Raw genomic sequence first — 11,281 nt, 5'->3', positions numbered from 1 at the left:
TTGGTAATGAGTACAATAGCATGAGCCAAAAGGATGCTCTGAGATTAATGATAAAAGAGAAGAGTACAAGAATACGATGTCGCGACGTGCATCCAAAGGAGGAAACTAAGAGAAAATATCGGTTCCTAGGTGCTATCAGCTTGAGACAGATTTTTGGTAGTTGTGTTGAATTGGCATGCTAATAGAGTTGAGCTAGGTTTGGTCGATATCATGCCAAATCTGGTGCACTTAAGAGAGCAATAAGTGCTCTAAGAGAATCTTGTCCGAAATGTCATATCTTACAATGCATTGATAGTCTTAAGAGAGCAATAAGTGCTCTAGGAGAATCTTGTCCAAAATGTCATATCTTGCAGTGCATTGATAGTGGGGTATGTTGGTAGAGTTGTGCTCGGCACTGCTTTGGTTGATAAGTAATCCTATGGTCAACTATGGTTTGTGGCTGATAAGTATGCCAAATTTTGTGTTTGGCAAAGTCTTAGGCAGGGCAATTTGCTGAGGCGGGTACTTAAAGCCATCAAAGCTAGTATATAAGGAGCACCAAAGCCCCCATTGTAATTCACTAATTCATTGTACAGTTAGTTGGTTCAGCACTACATCTCTCTCATGTATTCTCCCCCTGTCTCTCTCACCTTGCTTTACGCTTCCGCATCGTGTCATAATTGACGAGTACAAGCACTGCAATTGGGGGCCGCTCTAATACTGACCCCCTTACCTTATGACCTCCAAACAAGGTATTAAAGTTATAGCATCTCAAGTGAATAGCCCAATGTGACCCCAATATTTATTTTGGCTTTATTTGTCAAAAGTCTTGGGTAGGTCCATTTGAGAAGGTGAGTATATAAACACCTTCTAATCAAATTTGTAGAGGTAAATTTCAAATTTTAAAACCATGGTTTTTCTTTGCACCCTAGTAAGGGTCTTACCATTGCACTAGGTATCACAATTGCTACCTCGACGCTAAGGGTTTGTTTCAACATGAGGGTAGTTTTCACAATTGTTCTCTCAATTTCCACAAAATATTGAAATATATTTTAGATGTGTAATGTTGTGTATGGCATTTGACAAAAGAGGGGACTTAAAGCAAGCTCAATAATGGATATCATATTCCCGAGCCTTTTATATGCTAGAGGCGTGTATGATGTGTGTGTGTGTGTGTGTGTGTGTGTGTGTGCGCGCGTCATCTGCTTTGGCTAGAAGCGTGATCCTGCCATCCGCCTTTGCCTTTTTGTCTTCCCTTTCACATGGCTGACCAGAGCTCTCTCTGATTAACCTTTTGAGCTTTTAACGCTGTCCACTCTTTTTACATGATAGCTTTTCCATCACTTTGAGGTCTCCCACCAATGGTGCAGCCTTGATTTTGGAAAATAGGACAGGGGTGTGTGTGTGTGAGAGAGAGAGAGAGAGAGAGAGTTGGTGATGGATTTGTCATGTAATTATGTATTTCCTGCATTTAATCCACTCACAAGAAATCAAACTTATAACTTGCACCTTTTACAATGCTGCTGTTACCTTTGTTAATTGGTTGCCCACCAGCTTGCAATCACATTCCTCCAAATGAGCTACTACTACATATGCAAGAAACAGAGCCCCTTCTATGCTTGATGCTTGCTGACACCATAGTTAAATAGGCCCAATGCTGCAGCTTTCACTTGGCGGCTGCCGAGCAATGTTGATAATTGATGCTAATGACAAGATCAGTCTGTATACAAAGTGATGCCATTCCCCAAATGGACCTCCCCTCTTGGAGGCTGCGAATTGTCCCATTCAGACATCATGAAGTTTGTTGACACAGAACTACTTCTGCGATGCCCACCATGGGGCCTCTCAAATGGAGAATATCCATGCTCTGAGGTAGGAGAAGGTGGTAATTGTACGATTGGCGCATGGCTGCGTGACCGCCATGTGTCGCGTTGAAACTCAGGAGGAAGTTGCTCACCAGAATCCCCATGGAGATACCCTCTCTTAAGCCAAGCATCCACTGCCATCGGTGTAGGAGGTCCCATGAGTTCGTCTCCTTGCACATGCTGCCTTGCTGCATCCAATGCCATCAGAATACCTCCAAGTCTCCCATTTCTGTGATCCATTACTGAAGCAGCTTCATCGTTATACAAAGAACGGTCCTTCAATTGTTTCCATGGCACAGCTCTAATCATAGAATTTCTTGGATCTCTTTCTTGGTGAGAATGTAGTAAGCTATGAGGAAACCGACGTTGAAGATACATATTTGGATGATTGTAACCCTGTTCCATGACGCCCTCATTGGAGATGTCATTAAGTATATAGCCATTTGGGAGCATAGCTCTAGATTGTCTGTCTAATCTAGCTGGAAACCATGCATTCTGCCCCTCAAAGCCTGATGATGCTCTTGCTGGAGACCAGACATCATCATTGTGTCGCCCATGTTTGGGCAGCAACTTATCCGCAACAGAGAGCGCATCAGAGCTCTTCGGACTCGGGACTTCTATCAGATATGAAGACTCGAATCCCATGTGACTGTTGCTTCTTGAGATAGAACCCCAATCAGCCATGGATGGCGGATATGCTATCTGCAAATGTGGATTGTCATATTGAAACACACGTGGAGCCAATGGCCCCCTGTCAAGAAATGGACATGGCCCAACATATGCATCCCTGTTGGCTCCATTCAGCAAGTCGCATAATGGTTTTCGCTCATAGAACGCATTGCTCTCCAGAAAAGTGTTTTCCATGGAGGGTGTAGAGAGTGTGCTTGTCGAGGACATTAAAGGCCTACGTTGCAGCTGAGCTTTGGGGCTTGAGGATAAATTCTTAGCCAACCTTTCTCTTCTGTCTATCCCTTCCTCCATGTGGGTACAGTTTTTGGCCTCAGGGGCAGTGACCCTTTCCGATGAGCTAATGATAATCTCAGGCTGGTTGCTGCTCTCTACGTGATCACTCTCCAAACCTGCTTCTTGGCCCCTATCTAGCATGTGTGCTAAGTGACCCGCAACCCCCTGGAGCTTAGCACGTAGTGGCTGCTCCTCAGGAAGAGCACCCACCTCTTCTTCTATCTGCTGTAGCAATGCTTTCAATTTTGTTGTGATACAAAGCCTGCAAAAAAGTAAACATTAGGAATGATAATAAGACAATTTGGCATACAGAACAAAAGCTTCAGCCTTGAAAATTTGTAAATCTAAAGCCTAATTGGAACCATCTAAGCATGAAAAAGGATCGTCAACAATAAGATTGACAAGTATACCCTTGTTGGATGCTTTGCCCTGTCCCTATAGCACCCTTTACAATAGGGGTTCCGTCAAGCATACGATGATCTTGGATAACTTCTTTCTTATCATGGTCATGCTCCATCAAGCAACGGTGCGGGTGCTGGGCAATGTCCCTCAAAGGGACGCGCGCTTTCCTCTCAACTGGATTAGCACAAGGAGCATCGCTGGTGCCATTTGTATCTTCAGTACCCTCCACCACGGATAAATTCCCATGCAGCTCAGTCACACATTCCAAGATGCCCTTCTTCTGTGTGCTGCTTTCATCTCTTTCCTCTTTTCCATGTTGAATGGGGGAACAAGGAACCTCTCCAGACAACTCTTTTGCGCCTTCGCCGTAATCTAATGGTGAAGCTTCACCCATTGAATTCCCATTCAAATCTGTAGGGAGCAACAAGACTCTGTCCATAAGAACGCCCTTTGCTTTCAACGCCAAAAACACCTTTTCCATTGCAGCTTCAGCTTCTTTTCTGTGCTTAATCTCTGTCTCGAGGCGGATATGCAGGTTATTGACCTGCATAACAAAAGAGGTTACTCCTAGCAAGCACTTTGTGCACTTCACAAACCAAAGCTGGTGTACATAAATGCTGAGTATCCTTTCTCATCAAGGTCAAGCTTGCCCAGGGAAGGAGGTGAATGCAAAGAAAAGGGATCCGTTGGAACCCAAGATACATGCATTCATATGATGCTGAAAGAGGTAACCAAGTTCTAAAGCTTATCATTTGTCTACACTGGTATGTCGTTCTAGAAGACATTTCTTAAACTATTACTTCTTTAGTCCCTGCATCTGTTTTGCTAGCCACTTGTTTACCCCACCTCTGGCATAGCTACAAATGATACAAAAGCTTGGTACAAATCAGCAAAGGTAGAGAATCAGAACATAGTGATGCCTCTTGATCACATTAAGTTAACACTTACAACAACAGAGCCCGTAGCAGACAAATTAGCCACTCCTTACAACCACCGTCAACGGGGATTCTACAGTACCGCTGGCATTCATGCAATTCTCTAGGATTTAGTGTAATTGCTAATAAGATGTCATAGTTAAGATACTACCATTCCTCATGCAATTCTCTTATAGGTTTAGTGAAATTGTTCATAAGATGTCGCTGTTGCTACGGGGATTCTACAGTATCACCACTCCTCATGCAGTTACTTACATTGAAATACTTACCTAGAAACACTTTAAGGAAGCTGTCAAGCATTTAACACTGTTTTAAAGGAATCAAACAATCGAAGTGTAGATGTGCTTTCAAGAATTAGCATACCTTCTCGGACATTTCCTGAGCTTGTTGTCTGGCAGATTTCGATGTGGCTCGCTCTGCCAGCAACCTTGCCCTAAGAAATTCTATGGTCTTAGCTGATAAATCATCCACCGTAGCCATCACCAATGTCGTATTACTGCCCAAGTTGAGAAAACTAATTTACACAGCATATTTGCTGCCGATTGAGCTACAGTACAACAAAAGAAGCACCGACAGGGATTTCGATACACACCCACATTAAGAAAGTTACCTTTCAGCAGTTTGTGGAATAAAGACATTGCCTGCCACAGCTTCATGCTTGACTTTCATTCTTGCCGTTCGCTGCTCTCCACTGAAGTGCAGAATAATAAAATGGCTACATGGTGCAAGAGAAAAACTATCTCTGTTGCCTGAAAGCTGAGAGAACATGAGTTGGACAAAGTTAAGCTAGCTGTAGTCAGTCACACCTGTGTGTGTGTGTGTGTGTGTGTGTGTGTGAGAGAGAGAGAGAGAGAGAGAGGGGGAGAGAGATCTCACAAAAAAAAATACACAAGCAGAGACACAGGTAACGACACAAAACATGTACTAGCAGAGCAGCATGATGAAGGAAAATCCGCCCTGCTTTTACAAAGTGAAACAGGGGTTATAATGTGGGGGGACCGCACCGTGTGAATCGATCTCCTTGTCTAAAGGAAAGTGGGTACAGACTACTTGCGTGAGTGTGTGTGTGTGTGTGTGTTACCTAGCGAGGTCGGAGGAGCCATAGCCGATAGAGGTTGGCTTGGTGTCGGTACTCGGTAGGTCGAGTCGAGGAGAGGAAACCGTTTTGGAGTGGAGTGGGGGGAAGCTGGAGAGGCACGCCGCAGGAAAAGTATGTGCTCACTGTGCTGTGCGCTTTTGCATGCAGGCAGCAGCCTTCACGACTATATAACACGTAGCATTTAAAGAGGGAGGGTAAGGGGATCAATGGCAGGGAACTCGATTGGGGCTTATCGAGGGGATCTGGACCGTGCATATCTGTAAAAACTAAACCTGGACAGCAGGGGGGGCTGGGCATGCTGGCCAAATTCAAGCGGGATAAGGCTGAGGGAAGTGCCATGTCATCAGGGTGGAAATTTGAATTTGGGACGCTTTTCAGGGGGGTCGACAGGCGGGGAGGCCACGCTGTTGGGGTTTGGGCAGAGAGGCCACGCATTATCTCTGAGAGACAGGAGGGTAGAGGGAAGAAGCCACAACAGGTATGGAGAGCAGACAAATGTTGGACCTCAATGTACCTTGGGAGGCAAAACAAGTTATGCAGTCCATTGACCTAAACGTAACCTGGAAGGCAGAGGGAGATCGAGGGATGCCGGGCAGGATGGAGGCACGATTGGATGCTTTCGAGGATGGGGAGAAACAAAAGCAATATCGTATATTTGATTTGAATGAGGAGTTGGAGGAAGGCAGCTCGTCATCAACAGGCTCAAGTAGTGCTTCTATGGAATCAGGATCCCATTCTAGTGGTGGTGACCAAGTAAAGGAGTTTACCGAATTCCCTTCAACCTTCCTTGCAGATTCAATCCATAGGAGGAAACCCGTGACCCAATCTTTTGACCCAGAGTTGCATGCTTCTCACCATTTCTTTAGCTTTTCTCGGGAGAGCTATGACCTTATGCTATTAGATCTTCAAGGGATTTGTAAGCCAACATTGGGTATGCTGCACAATGTCGGCATGCATGATGTAAAACGGTGGAACAAGATGAAGGACAATCTTGTGATCCGAGGATCCCCTCGGCATGGATCAGTTAGGATCTTCTTGAAGGGTCTCCCTCCCAGAGCCATTGCACCAAAGGAGGAGTGGACAACCATTACAGAACAATGTCATGTCGACCAGCAAGGGGCTCATTTGAGCATGTTGGAAACTATGAATCAGATGAAAACTGCATGGTGCACAGATATCAAAAGGCATGGCATACCTACTTCATTCATTAGAGATGCGGTCAGAAATTGTCAGGTATGTAAGAAGGATCCTATCCTCCAATCTGAATCGCTTATGTTTCAGAAGGTTGGAGGGAAGGGCAAAGCCGGTGAGAAAACTCCAAGTGAAAAAAATTATTACAGATAGATTTCATGTGTGTGATGTGCTGGAGAGTATTATGATAAATCATAAAGTCAGGCTTGTTAAGATAAGATCAGCCAAGGTAGGCGAAGGAAAGGTAGAGGACTACTATGTCTGTCATCGTGGTGGTTCAAGAAGGCATCATGGAGAAAACAAGCGTAGAGAGAGGAAAACGAAGAAGTGCGGTTGTCCTTTCAAGGCACAGGTGCAATTCAGTGAGGGAGTTCATGAGGTCACGATTTTGCTTCGTGCTACGCATGAGGGCCATGTTCCTGGCTCTCGGGCTGACTTATATCATCTACCTGTTCATCCAAGTGTGCTTCAATGTTGCATGGAGGATTATTTTGATGTTGGAACATGTCGCCATGTTGCCAAAATGTCAGTTTCAAAAGAAAACTTCCACAAGCAACGAGCATCCTTGTTAGATCGCACAACTTTTCGATTCTTCATTATCTCAAAGGAGGTCCAACAGTTGGCATATAGCCTACGGCATGAAGGTAGCAAGATAATTTTCTTTTCCTGTTACCCCTTTAATTACTTAACCATTTTGTTTTCTCTAGGTCGTGCATCTGGGAATGATTGGTCTGCAATGTACATGGAGGCTCTAAAGTTACAAGCCGCAGGGAAGGTACTTTGGAGTGCCCTATCTTCATTTTTATGTTTTCCTTTTTCTTATGTCCTTATTTAGTTGCTTATTGCTTTTGAAAGGTCGCATATGTGCAACCATACAATCCAAATGCTTTGCAAGACGTCAACAAGCCGTTTGTCGTCATCATTCAAGATGATTGGATGCTTCAGATGTGTATTCGATTCTCACAACATAATGCATGGGCCGTGGACAGCACATTCAAGACAAACGTTTATGGGTTGCCATTGTATGCAGCTGTTTTGCCAAATCAAAATGGTACAGGGATTCCTTTGTGGTTGATGATGTGCACAAGTGACCCTGGGACATGTCAGGAGAGCGTTGCCCTTGAATTGACCATCCGGATGATATTCTCGAGAATGGGCAGCATACGACCGAATGCAATTGTGATAGACAAATGTCCCCAAGAATTGAATGCCATCTTGAGTGCTGTCAAAGATGATCCTGCTTGTTGGGCTGAACACAGTGAAGGACAACGAGTCCAAGTAGCATGTCATGTCCTGGTTTGTTGGTTTCATGTCAAAAAGGCTTGGGTGGAGAACCTTTTGCCGCAAGTGCCAAGACACATGCAAGACCATGTTTATTCTTCAATGTGTAACTTGATGCACTCCAGCTCCGAGGACGACTTTGAAGATCGCTTTCAACGCCTCTTGCTAGACTACTCCAATCATGCAAATATTCAACGTTATGTCTCCAATGGATGGTGCTCGAAGTCATGCGTATGGCGTGAACGCTGGCCGAAGTTTGGACGTCTTTTTCCCCATGGCAATGTGGACACAACGAATTTGGTGGAAAGACTATGGCAATATGTCAAGTATACTCTCTTGGATGCGAGGATAAATAGGCCAGCCTTGGATCTACTACATGCACTTGTTGGCAATGCGAGGAGTGGAAGCTGGATGGGAGGAACTCTCTTGGAGTTCTTCAAGCAAAAGCAAGAGCTAGGTGAGCTATTGTCCCACTCCTTGGACTTTCTCTTCGATCTACCTCTTAGTAAAGTTCATGGCATGTTCATTGATAGCGGATTTTGGATGATTTGCTGTGTATGGTTCAAGCAAGAGTGCAACAAAGGCACTAGCTGCTGGGGAGAAGCTATGTCAACGATACAAGACTAATCCTGAAACTCTTCAGGTGGTGAACGAATCTACATTACTCTTCAAGATTCAAAGCATGACATCAGACTCTTGGTACCATGTGAGCATGCAATCCTCGTACTGTGATTGCCCAGAGTGGTCCTCCCAATGCAAGCATCTATATGGGCTTCGGTTAATACTTCAAAGCTATTTTCCAATGCTTCATGAAATTTTACCTATTGTGGATAGCGTGCATGCAATGGCTGACCTTGCAACCAGCGATGGAATGCAACAATGTGCCCAAGTCTTTGAAACAGGGAGTGGATGTGATGACAAAGCACTGGATACTGATATGAATGGTATTGGACCATACTTGCAACAGGTTGACATGGAGATAGTCAATTGTATCGACAAATCTAGGGAGTTCTTGCGACAATTGGCTGATGTATTACCGCAGTGGACATTGCAGCAAAAGGAGGTTGCTCTGAAGAAATTAAAGATCTCTATGGAGAACTTGGAGAATCTCCATGAGCCAGAGGAGATCAGCTTGCCAAGAAAGGGTAGCATCAAACAAATCCAGGCAAATGTCACACAAACACGGCTTGGGCATGGCAGGCTATCGTGTATCATTGATGGCATAGGTGAGGTGGTTGAAGGTTGTCCAGAACCAGCAAAAAAAACCAGAAACACAGGTTCCTTGAAACGTAAGCACCAGCGAGGGCGAAATCGAGTGCGCTTTGAGAAATGGCGACGTGTTAATTGCCGGCATTGTTGTAGCAAAACCCTTCTTGTTGATGGCTCAAATATAGTATGTTGCCATACATGCCATGCTTTGCTCCCTCTATCTCAGAAGCACTTGTCTGCAAATTCAACTTCCCAGATCATGAACCACCTTGTACAGTTATGGGATGGTGAGAACCCGGCCAATGGTTCTATCATAGCATGTGACCACGAGGTATCGCATATTGATTGTGAACGACATCTCACTGTGAAGCTTGATGATGGTCAGATATATGAGAAGATCTATGCCTCGCAGACACGAATTACTTTTATATGACTTGCGTGCGGTTTAGGGTCATCCTCATATGTCATGCCTCATTGGAACTTTGCAAGCTATGTATGTTTTGTGAACATGACTTGGACAATTGCAATATATTTGTTTTTGGAACAATTAGATTGATATGATGTGGTCCCCAAGAAGCTAGGCTAGTTTGTAGATATCCTAAAGTTCATTTGGGTTGTCTTAATCTGGTTGTTTGTTCTTTATCACTCGTAAGTGGTCGCAACAATGAAGTGTTGTCTCTTTGATATCACCAGCAAAATGAAACCATAATGCATCAACACAAGCCTTTTGCCAGGTGGTTGACAACAAGCTCATGGGCCGAGTTTTCTCTGGCTTTTCCCAGGTCTTGCATCTCTATATAGGGCTATAGGTTGAGCCCAAAAGGGTCATGCTTAAGCTGATCTTGATGGCGATTTTGCTAGGTTTAGGATGCGTGCACATCAGCCATGTACATATGCTTTTACCAATTCTGGGATTCTGATTTTTTCTCTCGCTCTTGCTAGGTCTTGCATCTTCCAGATCAGCCTTAGAAGAAGGGTCCTTATAGTTTCCATCCATACACAATGGGACCTTGCCATAATCTCGGACATGACCATAAACTGATTGCCAAAAGCTCACACACCCAGCATGACTTCACCATAAACACACACACATTCAACATGACACTAAAAACAAACCTCGCCATAATCTGGGACATGACTGAAAGCTCACACACATTCAGCATGACACTAAAAACAAACCTCGCCATAATGCCCTAAACGTAGGGTCAGCACAAACAACACCAATCGAACCTCGCCATACTCTGGGACATGACTAAAAGCTCACACACATTCAGCATGACACTAAAAACAAACCTCGCCATAATGCCCTAAACGTAGGGTCGGCACAAACAACACCAATCGAACCTCGCCATACTCTGGGACATGACTGAAAGCTCACACACATTCAGCATGACACTAAAAACAAACCTCGCCATAATGCCCTAAACGTAGGGTCGGCACAAACACCAATCGAACCTCGCCATACTCTGGGACATGACTGAAAGCTCACACACATTCAGCATGACACTAAAAACAAACCTCACCATAATGCCCTAAACGTAGGGTCGACACAAACACCAATCGAACCTCGCCATACTCTGGGACATGACTGAAAGCTCACACACATTCAGCATGACACTAAAAACAAACCTCGCCATAATGCCCTAAACGTAGGGTCGGCACAAACACCAATCGAACCTCGCCATACTCTGGGACATGACTGAAAGCTCACACACATTCAGCATGACACTAAAAAAAAACCTCGCCATAATGCCCTAAACGTAGGGTCGGCACAAACACCAATCGAACCTCGCCATACTCTGGGACATGACTGAAAGCTCACACACATTCAGCATGACACTAAAAACAAACCTCGCCATAATGCCCTAAACGTAGGGTCGGCACAAACACCAATTGAACCTCGCCATACTCTGGGACATGACTGAAAGCTCACACACATTCAGCATGACACTAAAAACAAACCTCGCCATAATGCCCTAAACGTAGGGTCGGCACAAACACCAATCGAACCTCGCCATACTCTGGGACATGACCATAAATTGATTGGCGAAAGCTCACACACCCCCAGCATGACACTAAAAACAAACCTCGCCATAATGCCCTAAACGCAGGGTCGGCACAAACACCACCAATCGGACCTCGCCATAATCTCGGACATGACCATAAACTGATTGTCAAACACACCCAGCTGGCATGACTTCACCATAAACACACACAAAAACAAATCTCGCCATAATGCCATAAATGTAGAGTCAGCACAAACCATAACATCAAATTGATCAAGCCGGTTTAGGGTTACATGATCAGTTATAGGAGACTCGAAATAGACTGCAACGGTACAAACACCAATCGGACCA

General features: G+C 44.6%; 1 protein-coding gene and 1 pseudogene across 3 annotated transcripts; one reads left to right on the top strand and one right to left on the bottom strand.

Annotated features, from left to right (window-relative positions):
- Positions 1–1,262: 1,262 nt before the first annotated feature.
- On the bottom strand, positions 1,263–5,383 carry LOC147427217 (uncharacterized). 3 transcript variants are annotated; one of them, XM_086498632.1, is made up of 5 exons: positions 5,226–5,383; positions 4,755–4,900; positions 4,508–4,658; positions 3,218–3,753; positions 1,263–3,069 (listed from the first exon to the last, which is right to left on the bottom strand). In XM_086498632.1, the coding sequence occupies exons 2-5, from the start codon at positions 4,811–4,813 to the stop codon at positions 1,695–1,697; spliced, it is 2,121 nt and encodes a 706-aa protein (XP_086354758.1). In that variant the 5' UTR covers positions 4,814–4,900; positions 5,226–5,383; the 3' UTR covers positions 1,263–1,694. The 3 variants fall into 3 exon arrangements, with proteins under 3 accessions (XP_086354758.1, XP_086354756.1, XP_086354757.1); XM_086498630.1 differs by lacking the exon at positions 5,226–5,383 and having other exon boundaries at positions 4,755–5,152; XM_086498631.1 differs by lacking the exon at positions 5,226–5,383 and having other exon boundaries at positions 4,508–4,640; positions 4,755–5,144.
- A 340-nt stretch (positions 5,384–5,723) lies between these two features.
- LOC147427216 (uncharacterized) lies at positions 5,724–9,357 on the top strand (annotated as a pseudogene).
- Positions 9,358–11,281: the final 1,924 nt, after the last annotated feature.

The sequence above is a fragment of the Adiantum capillus-veneris genome, chromosome 24 (genome assembly GCF_014529385.1).
Source record: "Adiantum capillus-veneris isolate H3 chromosome 24, ASM1452938v2, whole genome shotgun sequence".
Lineage (NCBI taxonomy): Eukaryota > Viridiplantae > Streptophyta > Polypodiopsida > Polypodiales > Pteridaceae > Adiantum > Adiantum capillus-veneris.
The sequence above is the reverse complement of the archived record's forward strand: the minus strand, read 5'-3'. Positions and strand labels throughout refer to the sequence as shown.